The following is a 16,527-nucleotide window of genomic DNA, read 5'->3' as shown; positions in this document are numbered from 1 at the left end:
GCTGCTTTGGTTCATGCAAATATGAATCTAATGGGGTTCACTCACAATTACTCTCAGTGCTGATGTAGAACTGGTGACTGGAGCCATTTATGTCATATCGTCTTCAAAAGCAACACGGATTGGCTGAAAGCAGTCGTTCTTTGAGGAGTGCCGTTTGATGTGTGAACGGGCTTTGAACTGAAACAGTGGCACTGAGCTGGTGCCAGGTGATTAGCTTACTAACAATATGGCCATTCAGGAGCCAACATAAGCTTATTTTATTCAGTATTTATTTGACCCTGCTGCCAAAACTGGAAAACTTGTATTCCAAAAGACTGTGAGTAATTAGTACAGTCATAAAATAAGAAACAGAAATAAATATGGTTCAAAATGTTATTTCTTCGCAGATTTTGAACATCTTACAACAGATTCACGTACAAACATTCAGCCTAGGAAACGTCATGAAAGTACATTTAAAAATCTGAGACTTTAGCTGTTCTTAAGAAAAGACCATACAAAACCAAAAGGCTTTAATACACTTCTTGAATCGTCAATCATTTTAACACAGGATTACCTAAATACCAAATTGGGATTTTTAAGCTTCATGGTTTCTGAGTCAAAGCAGCAATAAACTGTTTGCTTCCAAACATCACATAAGATTTTATGAAAAGAATCAAACGTTTTTCACTCCACATTGACTTCGGTTACTTGTTATCACAGCCTATATTAATTAACCAGGATTGTGCTGCCACCTACTGGTCATATTTGATGAAGTGAGATGCTACCTGAATCCTTTACTTCCTCGGTAAAGTTGATCCACGGATATTTTACATATTCATTATTTTTCTAATGTGACAATATTCATAATTTCCAACGTTGTAAAAAGTATAAAATCATATACAAACGCTCCTTCATCAAATAATACGAAATGAGAATATTAAACCAGTAACATGAAATAAATACCAGTAATATTAATCTAATACTATTGGGTCTCTGATATTTTACTAACCTTCAGTATAGACTGCGCAACAGTTTTACGCGCACCCGGAAAAACATAACCCCACGTGTTTTGCTGCGTCAAGCTTAGGGAGAGAAATGATTACTACCGGATTTTAATCGTTTTGCTTCCAAAATAAAATGTAGGACTAACTTGGTGCAAACGTATATCGAAGCAAATTACTGCAGAGGTTTCAGTGGATCTTAATTTTAGAGTTTGGTTATTATACATAGCTCCGTAACAATGTGATATGAGTTTACTCTATTAGTCTTATTAGTCTCATTGTGTGTTGTCCTAGTTGTTTGTAGTAGTTAGCAGTATTTTTTAAACACGATCGTCAATAAAACTTGTATTTTGAAGGGTGATAACGGAAGTAGTTTCATGTGTTTGGGATACTAGTTAGTCGTTACTAGTAGTTGCACGAGGCTTTCGCAGCGCGGATCCAACAGCTTCACGAATAAACAGGTATTCGTTAAAAAACAGACATATTTCTGTGCCGACATGTTTATGAATTTCTTTGGGAAAGAGTCGTGTAGGCTCATAGCTGCTGATTCCAGTTCGTAATTTAAATTCAGCGATAGTCTTGGTTAGCGCGTTAGCTAGTTAGCCGACCGACGCTAGCGTGGATGTAAATCACAGTTGTTTTATTCAGGTTTGGACGTACTATTATTTTACTTGTCTGTCGACGTTTATTTGGCAACTGTGATTTTGAACAGAAGTTAATCTCAGTGTTGACGATAGTCGCGTGATAAATAGAGAAAACTTTATTCGTATTAAAGGTAGTTTTCGCAGTTAACCACAGTTATTTCACATTGTATTGAGAGCAGGTAACGTATTGAAACTCACGGTGCCGTTTTGTGAGCTTGGACTGTGCGCAGTTCCATTGAATGCATCATTAAATGAAAGGCTGTTTGTGGATCCTTGATATAATGTGTTCGCTGAAGACCTGCCTTCAAAAACCTGTCTACATTTCAGATGGATGAATTACTATCAGAGAAGAATGGACATGTGTCACAAGCACACAGGAAGGAGGAAGAGGAGATGGAGGTTACCATGACAACGCAACTAGAAAATCTCATTGTAACCCCAGATGGTGTAGATACGTCATCAACTTCACAAACACTTCCAGAGGAGGCAGGAGATGCACACACAGATGGGACAGCAGCAGGACTTTCTTTAGACAGTGTGTGTGAGACAGAGGACTGTGAGGACAGCTCAGATGCCTCAGACAGGTGTGTACACAAACACACAACAGGCTAACAAGAGGCTTGTTATTGATGCTTTTACACTACCACGTATGAATAGTTGTTTGCGTACAGTATTTGATGCCACTGAATTTCTAAGCGTGAAGCAGTCCAAGAATGGAAAGATTCTCTTTCTCTCTTCTTCTCAGTGACAGCTCTTCCTCTTCGTCCTCATCCTCGTCCTCCTCTTCTTCTTCTCCCTCTACCCCTTTGTTTGGGCATTACAACGATGACGACGATGAGGGTTTCAGCCAACCACCCCCCATCAAAACCAGAGATGAGGTCCTGCTCGAGGTCAGTCTGTGATTGTGTGTTTGAAGGTTTGTTACCTCCACATTGACAAAGGCAGAAGGACAATAATATGCAGCTTGATGGTGGATTGTGTATGTAAGTCACAGATGAACAGTTATGTCCTGCTTGTTCTACACTGATGTACCTGCTATTCCACTTTACAGAATGTTGGTATTTCCAGTTGTTACTAGGGATGGGAACTGATAAGAATTTAACGATTCTGGTTCCATTATCGATTCTGCTTATTGATCTGATTCCTTATCGATTCTCATTGGGTGAGGAAATAAAAGAGTACAGATGGGTTTGTTTGCGTTAACTGTCTTTTATATTTTCATCTCTGCACAGAAAATAGAACATATACAGTCTGCACAAATGATGTGTGACGTAACCTCAGAACAAACCTAAAAAGTAGGTGAGCTACTTCTCAGAGTAGGAATGAATGAAGCAGAACTACACTGGTTAAAATAACAACATGCAACTCTGACAGAACTCAGATCTCTGATTTCCATTGAACAGATATGCCAGATAAAATGCAACAAATTAACCTACTGAAATTCAGAGGCATCTACAGTAGCAAAAGGGTGCAAACCTTTCACCACAAATCTAGTGACCTCTCTGTGACATTCCTTTATCCTCGTCTCGGCCATTTTACTCTTCCCTGCCTCAGTGAAAGGAGTGGATAGAGGTGTGTGAGACCTGCCGGTGCCCGCTGCAGCCTCTGAGCCAGCCTGACTCTGGCAGTCATCGTCATCTAAATTTGATGGAAGGACATGGACATGATTCATATGGCGAAAGCTGACAGAGTGAAATGGCGCTAACCTTAACACAACAGACACGGCTTGTAAGAGTTCAACATTACCTTCGGCACTAATAACAGCTGATGCCCTGGTGTTTGCTCTGCCGCTAGATTCACAAGCGTCACTAAGTAGTAGTATGTCAAACACGTGACATTCCTGCAAATGAATTGCATGCTGCATGGACAAGTGTCTTAGCATGTTGGAGGTATTTCCCCCCTTTGAAGAAATGGAAACTTTTTCACGTGAAATATAGCCATACTTTGGAGCATTTCTGTCTTGACGTCATATCACTACGTTCTAAACCAAAACAATACAGTGTGCGTGACGTTATCACGCATGTGCAAGACAGGCGGAATCAATAAGCAGAATCATTAACGAGGTAGGCAAACGATTGCAAGGAATTGAGCTACTGGGAGCCGGTTCTCAAAAAGAACCGATTCTCGATTCCCATCCCTAGTTGTTACAGATGGTGATACAATATTTTTTTAGTGCCGTACGCTATGCAGACATTTTCCTTACTGTACACAACAAAACAAGTTCAAGGTGTCAAATCCTAAATGTTATCAAAACACACACAGATGTACAAGAACTTTGTCGAAATAAAATACAGTCCAAGACTGGTGAGATTAAGAATTAAGAGAGAAACCATCTGATGAAAGAATAACTTAGGTTATGAATCCCAGCAGATGTTTGATTCCAGCTTTCAGTGCTACTCTCTCACTCAGTTCAGCGTTGAGGATCGACGCAGAATAAGATGACAGGGTGAGGCAACCTTACCATGCAAATGTCACACAAAAACAGTTTTTCTGAATGACTGAGCCAACATTCATTCATTATGTAGCTACGAGCGGTCAGTGGAAACTCTTGAAATAACAGTAGTATGTCAGGTAGGGCATTATTCGCACACTGTAACCTTTATAATGTCAGTGTTAGCTCTGTAGTGTAGTCGAAAGTCACACCTGAAACAGATCCTGCAGGTATTATTTGAAAAGAACTAATTTTGTATTGATTAGCCCAGTGTGTGTGTGTGTGTGTGTGTGTGTGTGTGTGTGTTGTGTTTTAAAACCTACAAACAAACGCATCTTTATACCGTCAAAGTGATGTGGACATGTCATAATGCTTGTGTGTAGGAGCTGCCTGCAGTGGAGGACGTGTGTGTGTCGTTACCAGAAGACGCAGAGCTGCTGCCTGTAGGAACGGTCTCCAGTATTATACAGACACTTGGTAAATACACACTCACATTAAGGCAACACTTGAACTTTTACTTAAAATTAGGGCTGCAACTAATGACTATTTTAATAGTCAACTAGTCACCGACTATTGAAACGATTAGTCGACTAATCGGATAATTATTAATTTTTTCTTAAATTTAGCATGAAGTTGATTTAATTATGTGGCAAATGATAATAAACACAAGAAAGATGGGTACAATGAAAAATACATCTTTTATTGAACATACTGCGGATTCGTACAAAAAATTAAAAAAAAAAAAATTTAAAATACGTTGGTCAGGCACAGTCTGGCATAACGCTCAAGCTCTCTTTTATAGCGAAAATATGCTGGTCTGCTTTGCAAACCTTGCAAGTAGTCTTTTTATTCGCTGTATCCAGGCTAAAATGCTCCCAAACTTTAGAAGTTTACCTTAGAAGTTACCTGATGTTGACACCACCATTTCCGTATATTACCGCTCAGAGACAGAGACGCTATTGCGCATGAGCGACTCTCGGCAGAGATTATAATCAGGTGGGATGCCTCACTCTGTTGGAAAAACGCGTCTGGCGACAATAGTCGACAATGGAATTCATTGTCGACTATTTCTATTATCGATTTTTGTCGACAACGTCGACTAATTGTTGCAGCCCTACTTTAAATGTGTGATTTGTCAGTTCTTTCTAATCGCTCTTCGTCTGTCTGCAGTTATCATCCAGTCTCTGAAAGACACGCCACCTCTGACTGATGACAGCATCATCTTTACATCTGATAGGCTGGCTTTGGCCAAGGTGGGTGGGCCAGCAGAGTCTGTCTGCCTGTCTGTCTGCCTGCCTGCCTGCCTGCCTGTCTGTCTGTCTGTCTGTCTGTCTGTCTGTCTGTCTGCCTGCCTGCCTGTGTGTCTGTCTGTCTGTCTGCCTGCCTGTGTGTCTGTCTGTCTGTCTGTCTGTCTGTCTGTCTGTCTGTCTGTCTGTCTGTCTGCCTGTCTGCCTGTGTGTCTGTCTGTCTGTCTGCCTGCCTGTGTGTCTGTCTGTCTGTCTGTCTGCCTGTCTGCCTGCCTGCCTGTGTGTCTGTCTGTCTGTCTGCCTGCCTGTGTGTCTGTCTGTCTGTCTGTCTGCCTGTCTGCCTGCCTGTGTGTCTGTCTGTCTGTCTGTCTGTCTGCCTGTCTGCCTGCCTGCCTGCTGTTGTGTGTCTCTTGTGGTTTATGTCATCTGTTTGTGTCCTGTTGGTTTCCACGTGCTAATGTTCTGTTGTTTCTGTGTTCCAGGTGTTTGAGGTGTTTGGTCCAGTGTCCAGTCCCCTGTATGTTTTGCGTTTTAACTCTGTAGAGCACATAAACAGCAGGGGGTTGACAACAGGACTGACAGTTTATTACACACCGGCCATCAAAGAGTACACAGGATACGTCCTCATACAACAGCTCAAACTGTAAGTACACACACACACACATGCACACACATATGTTGCATAGAGCATGTTAATGACAGACAAACACTGATTACTTATTTAGTTTGTTTTTTCATGATGTGATGAATTGAAATTAGTTTCTGACCAAACCTAAACAGTATCTTGAAAATGCTTTTCCCTCAGTTTAAAGGGATCTGATGCATCCTGGAAGAACGACCAGGAACCCCCACCAGAGGTGAGCACATAGACACAATGGAAACAAGCCAGGGGTGGCATGTTGAAGCATCAGTGAGTCAGCCTGGGTCAAAGTTTTCAAACTTTATGGATATGCTATTTGGCCCCTCAAAAAACCTATGTATTTTGTTGTATTTTATTTTTTTCTTCTTCTTCTTCCACTGAATCTTGAGAATTGCATGGTTTATTGCCCCCAGGAATTTTGCCATTTTTGCACCCTGAGACAGCTTGTTCGACAGGGTTTGCTGGCCTCAGAAATGTTACTCCTAGAGCCATGAAATTGATAAATGAAATGAATGGATCTGTGTTGAGTAATGGAGACAGAAACTGAAACGGTGACTCAGAACATACTTAATGTTCAATTAGGAAGACCTCCAGAGACAGTGAAGTGGCTTTTGAGCATCTCCCTTCTGTAAATAAGTGACTGTGCAATCAATTGAGGAATAATCACCTTTCATTATTTCCTTGTGTTACTTGTAGTACAACATCGATATCAACCTCCCATGCCATTTTATTACAATGCCATGATGTGTTACATTAAACATTAAGCTTATTGTAAATCTGCATTGCTCAATACAGATCTGTGCATGGCTAATCTATGGGGTAATCAGCTTATTAAGCCTTTTATCTTATTCAAGTTATACATGAGGACTCCACGGAAGGAACTCGGGACTTAACACACACACTCTCTCATATAGACCCTGTTCACACAACTTTTCGTAGCACTACAAAAGAGTTATTCTTGCTATTTTGAGCTCAACAAATTGTAACCTTGGCTCGCCATACTTGCCACATCATGAATTCTGATGATTTTAGAGCCTTTGGAATTTGGCACATCAATCAAATACTGTATTTTTATTAGGAAATGCGGAAATGTTCATATGTACAGTGAGCATGTTCTGTTCGATGGTACACACCTGAGCAAAGTCACCTCAAGACTTTAGGCAAGAGGTCGGCGCCTGCAGAGACTGCACCAAGACTGGACTAGCTGTTCATGTATTGTGATCATGTACTCCACTCTAACAGTGCAAACAAAATGATATAAACATCATCAGTACAGGTGAAGGGACACCAGAACTCTCTGATCCACAGTGAAAAGGCTGCTCAGACCACCTGAGATCAGTATAAACAGCAATGCTGTTTTTCAACCACACAATCATGCTTGCCCTATATTATTTCTCCTAACCTCCATCATCAACTCCTCCAATTCATCCAATAGCACAGTTCTGCCTTCACTAAGTTGCCTTAACAAGCCCAATACTGAAAAAACCTGATTTAGACCCCAGTGACCCAAACCAGCCTATTTCCAATTGATCATTCATCTCCAAAGTTCCTGAGAGAGTAGCTGCATCTCATCTCCAGATCTTGATGACAGTAATCTCTCTGAACCATTCACACAGCACAGAAACAGACAGAAACAAACAATTTATGAAGATCACCAATAAGAAGAAGAAGAAATTAAGTACTAGTAAGTACTTATTGATCACACACAGTCAGTTAGTTGCACACTACATGCCATGCTTCATGTGAAATTCTTTTTCTCCGCATTTATCCCATCCTCGGTCTGACGATCCTCCATGGCAGGAGCGGTGGGCTGCCAGCTGCCAGCTGATACCACCATTAGTTAGGTGGTGATCTTCTTGCATGTTTTTAGTGGGGGTTATTAAGGAGGAAACCCCGGGTGAACACGGGGAGATCATACAAACTCATACAAACTCCACACAGAAAGGCCCTCTTTTTCTGCACCGAAGGCATGGTGGAGGACACGCCACCAGCGCCCACAGCGGGATTCGAACTGGGGACCTTCTAGCTGTGAGGCGACAGTGTTACCACTTGTGCCACCGTGCTACCATGCTAATAAGCTCCTCCATGCAGCTGATTCTGGTCTATCCTCCTCTTCTTGGACCTCACCAGAGCCCCTGATAATATATCCCACCAGCTCCTCATGGTTTCACTGGCCGGCAGTGGAGTTGGGGACACCGTGCATCAGTGGTTTGCCTCCAGCCATGTATAAGTTAACACAAGTCAATCTGAGCTACTCGCTCAAAATCTATTTTCTCAAAAACTGAGAAACTCACTTCTGCTGGGGGCACCAAACCTGTCTCTAGACAGGTTAAAAGCCTTGGTGTTGTCCAAAAATCATACTGCTGACATTTAAATCTCTCTGTTATCCATCCTGTTTATGCGCCATCTCGCTCCCTGCAGTCTGCATCTGCTGGCACACCAGCCATCACCCTCAAATCCACATGCTGCGGTTGTTGCTAAAAAATACTTAGGATTCCTCTAATTTAGTGATTGTGACATGTAATGCTTCCACTACACTTAAAAAGATTGCTGTTGTCTTTAGTTTTAGAGTCATACTAATCTCTCTGTCCTCTCTGTCCTCTCTGTCTAGGCTTTAGATTATAGTGATGACGAGAAAGAGCAGGAAGCTAAGAGGAAAGTGAAGAACAAAAAGAAGAAGGACAGCAACAGCACAGGTATGAACACACATGCAGAGTGAAGACAGTGATATGTGTGGATGGTTTTCGGGTGTCACCAGCTGAAGAAGTCTGAAGCTTTCCAGTAGAATATGACAGACATCAATTTTTTTTTCCCATCCAGATAATCCTGCTGTCAGTACCCAGAACACCTTGCTACAGCAGCCGAAGCGCGACGTTGGGGTTTTCACACCAAGACATGCAGGGCCTCCATTCAGGCACCAGAACCTGAAGAATAAATCTGTACCTTTCAAACACACACACACTCCACCCAGACACATACACCCACCACCTAGACACACACATGTTCCTCCCATGTACCTCCCCCCTCCCTGCCCTTACCCTCCTCCACCTCCCCACCCTTTTCTACCACCCAACTTCCCTCTCTACCCTCCTCCTCCTCCTCCCTCCTTCTTCAATCCATTGTTTTCTTCTCTCTGGCAACCAAATGCTGCCCCCTTCTCTGACATCCCTCCCCCTCCTCCCCCCCCTCCACCTCCTCAGTGACGCCCGACACACACCCTCTGTACATGTAGACAGTTGGGCTGGACAGCTGGACCGGTCACTCACATGTACCCATCAGTGGCTCTGCGTGTTAAACAGGCCGTACATTGACTGACTGTAACATAATACATTTACTTCATCCAGCTGATGGAGCGATGTGCTGTGACCCACCACACACTGCCACTGTGGTGTTCTTCATTTTTCATCCTTTTCAGTGTTTTACTTAGTTTTCCCACAGCTATAATTACTTTTTTACCCTCCAGACAGCCTGTAGGAACCTCCTGAAGGAAAGGAGGCCCTAATCAAAATCATCATAGCCCATTAAAGTTATTTTCTTCTTCCACCTGGAGGACGGAAACACTGGCTGCCATTCATTGTGAAGTGAACCTCAGAAAACATGCTGATGCCACCCACTGCCACTCAAGACAAGAAGGTTGAGAAACGTTCAACTTGACGCAAACGTCTTACAACAGCCAGTTGTGCTTGTATAGAGTTCCTTGTGAAATGTGAGGACATCTTTGTTTCTCCTTCAACTCAACTGCATAAAAGAACTTTGCACATAGTTGACCTTCATGGTCAATGACCTCCTGATGCTTTCAGTCATTTTAATGAGCTAGCTGAATATAAGAAAAGTGATGTATGGAAACACGTCGCTCAGGAAATAATCTACTTCCCCTTGCACCATAGTTACAGCCTCATGAGATAATTACCCAGAAGTTTATGAATTCTGCGCGCATCGTTTGAGACGAGGGAGTCCATCGCTTGAAGCACCTGAACAGACAAAGGTCACATGGCTGATTGTGATGTCATTATTTGACAGCCATGCTTCTGGAAAGCTTGATGAATTCCTCTGCATTTGTGTTTTGATCAAACTGAACTAAAATGCAGAATTCTGTGCATCCTAAGCACATCCTGAGTGTATGAGAGCTGTTGCTGTTAGTGAATCAATTGAAATCAGCTTGTTGTGCGCTTAAAGCAACATGTCATTGGGTTTTGTGCAAACTTCTGGCCAAATATATGTATGATGCTTATATATTCACACAGTGGACATTCAGACCCAGTGGTGTTTACATTTGGTTTTGGGTTCATATCATGTAAGGAAATATTGGAGAAGTAAGCATGTACAGAATTTGATTCCTGCAAATGTTAATTTCAGATGTAGATCTTCATGTTGTAGCTGCTGAATATTGAGCAACTCGAATATGAGTGAAGTGATATAAAGTGAACCTGGAGTTTGTGTCGACTCACATTTGAAGTCTGAATAACACACAAAACAGTTTTTCTTTATATTGGTGTCTTCACAGTTCTACACTCTGGCTTCATTCTTTAAACGTGTCCCAGCATATTATGGTCTGCTCTCAAAGAGAAAGTTGTTGCCTTCGTACATTCCTGTCTGCAAAGAATGGAAGAGTAATATGATGGTTTCAGGTGTGAGGAAAAGAGGTGTTAAGTGTAGATGCAGTTATTGTTTCATTTGTTAACAATAACGAATTGATATGGTCTTAAGATGAGAAAGTGATGGCATCATTGAATACTGCCTCCCCCACAAATACAGACGTGATTTGTTCGTGGTACCACTGTGCTTTGTAAATGTCAAGCTGCCCCTCATTGTATGAGCTGTGTCAATGGGAATTAAAGGTCTTTGTTTAACTTGAACACTATTTCAGCCCCATTTCTCTTCTGCAACATGTTCTGCCACACTGTTGTGTAAAGCTGCCGCTGTGTTCACACTTGCACAACCTTTTCTCACACACTGAGCGAAACTGGAATCTGGCAGCAGACAAAGCAATGAATAAACGAAAGAAGGTTTTAGCTGTCTGAGTCACATTGGCAGTGAGGAATGACATAACTGTCTGATTTGATTGGTTCATCATGACATAATTCAGATGGAAAAAAGAGTTTGGGTTTATATCAAAGCCATGTTCATTTCAGGGTTATGCTTAAGAGTACATTGAAATGACACCATGTGAGTTCTAATTTTGTCTACAAATGAAAATGACAAACAAGCCCAGAACATAAAAGTTCATTTAATCTAAAAGTTCTGCTTAATGTAAATCATAAACAACATGCACCTTTGAAAGAGCTGATACAAATATTTTATCACAATAATATTCTTTAGAACCATTTGAAGGTCTTTATGTTTGACTAAACCAAACGCTCAGTAAGTATTGTTTAGAAAATATTCTCAAACTGACTCTCTGAAAATGTTACTCATTAATACACAAAATCCAAAATAAATCACATGACTGAACATGTTGATAATAAAATACCCCCCACCCCCCCACCCCCCACAAAAAAACACAAAAATCAAATGTTGTCCTTTTCAGGGGGAACATTTGATGGGACAGCACTTCCTTTACACAAGACAGGAGTGACAGGAAGAGGTGCAAGTGTTGAAGTGCTGCACAACGTCAGACATGAAACACACTTCACTGCAGCCGCTTCAGAATGCCTGTGTTCTTCCATTCAAGTGAGCCTAATGTCCACATTGAAGTTGGTGAGTATCAGGAATTCCCTAAACCTGCACCTGAGGACGCTGTGACTGAGACGAGTCCAAGCCCAAGTAAGTTACCAGAGACATCAGAGACTGCTGCTGTGATTTTGTTGTCAGTATTATATCAAGAATATGAATTTTCTGATTGTTTAAATGTTTTCAGGTGCTTCTATTAGTGTTCAGTTAAGTACCATGACGTGTGTGTGTGTGTGTGTGTGTGTGTGTGTGTGTGTGTGTGTGTGTGTGTGTGTGTGTGTGTGTGTGTGTGTGTGTGTGTGTGTTGTACAGAATTAAGACATCTAAGTGCGGTTGTGCTGAGCTTTGGACTGCTGTGTGTTCTTCAAGGGACTCTCAACATCTGTCTGAGGCTGGCTCTGACTGAGCCCACTGATGGAGGTACACAGACGCCTGACTTTGTCTTTCAGAGCCTCTCACCTCACTCTTTTGGTTCACTCTTCTTACTTACCCAGCAGAAAGAAACTTAGTGGGTAACTGGTGAGCATAGTGGGACACTTAGCGGCTGCACAGAGACGTATTTCCCCTAGGTTTTGACAAAAACTGTTTCTTGATGATCAATAACTTAAATTCAGCATTTTAAGCACCAGTATGAACTCACACCAGTTTATCTCAGCCACATATTTCACATGTAATGTCACTAGCCTCCAGCTTTGTGTCTGTCTGCCTGTGTTCACGTACAGCTTCCTGTTTTCTGTTGCATCATGGGACAGCCGTGTACACATGTTCTATGTATATTTTGACATGTTCTGTTGGGACATGCTGTCTGTGCTGCTGTGTTGAGGTGAGACAGAGGAAGAGACCTGTCCACGAGGCTGGATGACATTTGGCTCCAGTTGTTACTACATTTCCTCACAGAGGAGGAGCTGGGACAGCAGCCGGCAGGACTGTGTGCAGAGAGACGCTGACCTGGTCGTCATCGACAGCAGACAGGAACAGGTACCTTTACACTCCTGCACACCACTGCATTTTACAGATCTCTTATCTCCTGTCTTTTTATTTGAGAAACCATCTACAGTGTGTCTTTAAAGAAATAGCACTGAATCTATTACAGATTTCTATCTGAACATTGAAAAAGAAATGAGGACATTTAAATGGACATTGTGTGACACTGCAGTTCCTTTGTATTTTGAGCCTGTTGTTCATGAAGATGTTGCCCTATGATAGGCCTTCCTCACTGGATTCACCATGGCAGCGTGGGTCGGTATGACTGACAGGGAAGAGGAAGGAACTTGGATCTGGGTGGATGGAACACCAGTGGACAAAGACGGGTGAGATACTGACAAACATACAGCGTGGGAACTATCCTGTAGAAATAAACACATTGCTTATATCGTGTGCATGTGTGTTATTTAGCTGGTAGACGCGGTGGCTGTAAGGTCTCACTTACTGTGGGAGAGCTTGATGTAGATTTATACAGGTGACAGAGGCATGTCATGTCATGTATGGACAGCACTCTCCACTGCTGTTTTGTGACTGAGCGATTCATCTGTTTTGTAAAATACTGGCACACATAAGGCTCTTTTTCGTTAAAAACACGGCAGCCTGAGCTCTCGTGTCTGTAGAGGACGTGGTAACCTGCACAGTACACTCTGCTGTTGTGAATATGATGAATAGGATCATTTTATTTATGCTTGTTCATACATAAGTTAATACTGCACAGAAATTCACATGGTATCTACTGTACTTTAAGATTTATTATAAGCTTTTATCACAAGTATATCATTACATTACTGTAATTCAGTATTATTTCTCATGATATATTATATTGTTCTAATATACTATACAATACTATGCTCATGCTATACAGGATATTGTATATCTTATTCTGTGCTGTATTTTACTTTGTTATACTTTATTCTTTATTCTTCTGTATTGCTTCTTGTTTCCACGAAGAGGCTGCTAGCCTTCCTGGAGTCCTCAGTGAAACGACCAAAAATACAAATTAAAATTGCACAGCATCAATCGAAAACCAAGCATAAAGATCAGATAACATAAAGTAACTCTGCAGATAAAACAATCAACAACAGTAATTCATAATAGAAACATAATAACAGTATAACATATATGTTATACTGTTGATTGCATAATGTACTACATCATATCATGATACTAATACAGACAGCATTAGTATAATTAAATAATCACATAATATTCTGGTGTACACTGTTCTAACTGATGGTGTCAGAGTGAGAATCAGAATGGCCTTTATTGGCATGTGTGCTCATACATTGGACTCTGGTTTAAACATTGTACTCAGTGTACTTGTATTGGAAAAAAAACAACAAGGACAAAAATACAAATAAAAAGACTGAGCAGTATTATTTCACCCTTATACACAGAATGCTATACTTCGCTGACTTAGTGCTACTAATTTCACCAGTATGTCACTTTGCTGCAGACACTAATGCTCTATTAGTTCAAGTACAGTACAGTAGTTGTGGGTACTGGGTGTGTGTTGCTATTGCCTGTAATTTGAGTTTGAGTTGAATTTCTCTGGCATAGTATGTATTTATCTAGTCTTATTTTTATGTAACTGTTTATTTTATGAGTTTCCATTTGGAGATCAGTAAAGGATTATCTTATCTTAATTTTGTATTAAAGTCAAGCCCAACAAGTCCATGTGTCTAAACAGGAAAGTAGATCACTGCATTTATTTATTCATGAGGAATCCTGTCAAACTGCAATATTGACCTATTTAAAGAGCAACTTGGCAGCAGTTTAAAATCTTGCTGACCTTCAGTGGTTGAACTCCTCGTTTTGCTGCAGTAAATAAAGTGTTCTCTCAGGTGCATTGGTACACTGTGACATCACTTCCAAAATGTGACACCTGTCGACAGAGAGAACAGGGGCGGAGTCTTCAATCTGTGACACACGGCCAGATCTTGTTTATCCTAAAAATGCAATGAGCTGAAAACAATGTCACAAATTCAGAAAAACCATGTCTCTGAGCCGGCACGAAGTTTCTGTCATGGGTGATGTACCATCATTAATGTAATCAGATAAACCAAATAATCTATGAAAAAACTCAAACTCGTCTCACCAGTCAAACTGCTGCTGTCATGGTGATGTGGACAGTGCATCAGTGACAGCAGGTTCATTTGTTCTGTCTGTAGGTTGCAGTGGGCTTTCGGGCAGCCTGACGGTGCATTTGGAGGAGAAGACTGTGGTGACCTTCGTACAATGCTCAATTTCATTGGCTTGAATGACTTCAACTGTAGTGCCAGAAACCAGTGGATCTGCGAGAAAACATTATGGTAGCTTACCACCACGAGTGTGGATATGTGTACTGCTCCTTCACCATCCTTTCATGTAACTACTCCAATTTATATTTGTGCTTGATGCAACAATAAAAGACAATGAAAGACCAGAAGAACTGCTTTGATGAGGAATGCAGTGATGTCATGAACCAAAAGAAGACATTTTAAAAGCTGATCATCATCTGTTGCAGACTCAGCCACTAAAAGGGATATCATCCTAAAAACTTAGCAGCCCTGGTGCAAATCTCAGAGGAAATGTATCAATTGTTTTTCACTTTTTAATGATTTCATATGAAGTAATAAGACACTCACAAACTGTAATTTTGTATTAGCTGCACCAATCAAATCTGCCACAGAGTGGAGCTGTAGCTACATATCAAAAACAGTCTAAATTTAGCTGTGCTCAGTGTTGCTGGATATACCCTTTATTAGTGAAGGTATCAGAAAGACAATATTGAAATACTCCTATTGAAGAAAAACTGTTTTTTCTTAAGGTATCAAAAGTAAAAGTACTTGTAGTACCATCCATCCATTTTCTATACCACCTAACCCCTTTTGGGGTTGCGGGGGGGCTGGAGCCTATCCCAGCTTCAACGGGCGAGAGGCGGGGTACACCCTGAACCGGTCGCCAGCTGATTGCAGGGCAACATGCAAAGACAGACAGCCATTCACACTCACACCTAGGGGCTATTTTAGTCACCAATTAACCTAATGAGCATGTTTTTGGTCTGTGGGAGGAAGCCAGAGTACCCAGAGAGAACCCACGCATGCACGGGAAGAACATGCAAACTTCACACAGAAAGGCCCCGCCCAGGGATTGAACTGGCAACCTTCTTGCTGTGAGGCACGCGCACTACCTGCTGTGTCACCGTGCCCCCACTTGAAGAACCATGTGACTGTAATATATATATTATTATTAAATTGTTCAAACTTATGCATTTATTTGTATTCAGCATTTTACTGCTTACTGTGCAGGTAGTTTAGTCCAGTGGTTCCTAGCTGAGGGTTTCAGTCCTTCCTAATGGTCATAATATAAATCAGTGGGATTGAGAGATGCTTACTGGGAGAGTGAATAAGGAGGAAAACCTGAGTGAGCACGGGGAGAACATGCAAACTCCACACAGAAAGGCCCCTTTTTTCCTTGAGCAGCAGGCACTGAAGCCATGGTGGAGGACACGCCACAAGCGCCCACAGCGGGATTCAAACCAGGGACCTTCTAGCTGTGAGGTGACAGTGTTACCACTTGTGCTACCCGAGGGTTAGGGTTACAAGCAATTCATATTCTGGACTTTTTTCTAGTATTTGCTTTCTCTGTGTGATATTGGATAATTCAACCTCTTTGGACCTCGAACCGTTGAAATGAAATCAGAAGTTTAGATGGGAAATGTCTGCGGAGCAACTGTTACAAACTCAGACATCTAAAACATGAAAAGAAATCCCAACTAGACACTGTCTTATTGTTAGAGGCCACAAGCCCAAAATGGGGCAGAACAATCGTTTTAATCTTTTAAAAATGATTGTATGTTAGATCAAATCCTAATTGGAAAAGTAACTAGTAACTATGACTGTCCAATGACTGCAGTGGAGTAAAAGGTATAAAGTTCACAAAATTTAAA

General features: G+C 41.4%; 2 protein-coding genes across 2 annotated transcripts; both read left to right on the top strand.

The window, feature by feature from the left end:
* The first annotated feature begins 1,366 nt into the window (after nt 1–1,366).
* Nucleotides 1,367–10,798, top strand: naf1 (nuclear assembly factor 1 homolog (S. cerevisiae)). Its single transcript, XM_070990286.1, has 9 exons — nt 1,367–1,441; nt 1,952–2,208; nt 2,370–2,514; nt 4,439–4,532; nt 5,226–5,308; nt 5,785–5,945; nt 6,108–6,159; nt 8,554–8,638; nt 8,763–10,798. Exons 2-9 carry the CDS (start codon nt 1,952–1,954, stop codon nt 9,143–9,145), a joined length of 1,260 nt encoding a protein of 419 aa, XP_070846387.1. The 5' UTR covers nt 1,367–1,441; the 3' UTR covers nt 9,146–10,798.
* Nucleotides 10,799–11,590: 792 nt separating this feature from the next.
* LOC139337780 (CD209 antigen-like protein E) lies at nt 11,591–14,969 on the top strand. The gene is made up of 4 exons (XM_070972538.1): nt 11,591–11,705; nt 12,436–12,590; nt 12,819–12,922; nt 14,768–14,969. Exons 1-4 carry the CDS (start codon nt 11,591–11,593, stop codon nt 14,910–14,912), a joined length of 519 nt encoding a protein of 172 aa, XP_070828639.1. The 3' UTR covers nt 14,913–14,969.
* The last annotated feature ends 1,558 nt before the right edge of the window (nt 14,970–16,527 follow it).

The sequence above is a fragment of the Chaetodon trifascialis genome, chromosome 2, assembly GCF_039877785.1.
Source record: "Chaetodon trifascialis isolate fChaTrf1 chromosome 2, fChaTrf1.hap1, whole genome shotgun sequence".
Classification (NCBI taxonomy): Eukaryota; Metazoa; Chordata; class Actinopteri; order Chaetodontiformes; family Chaetodontidae; genus Chaetodon; species Chaetodon trifascialis.
The sequence above is the reverse complement of the archived record's forward strand: the minus strand, read 5'-3'. Positions and strand labels throughout refer to the sequence as shown.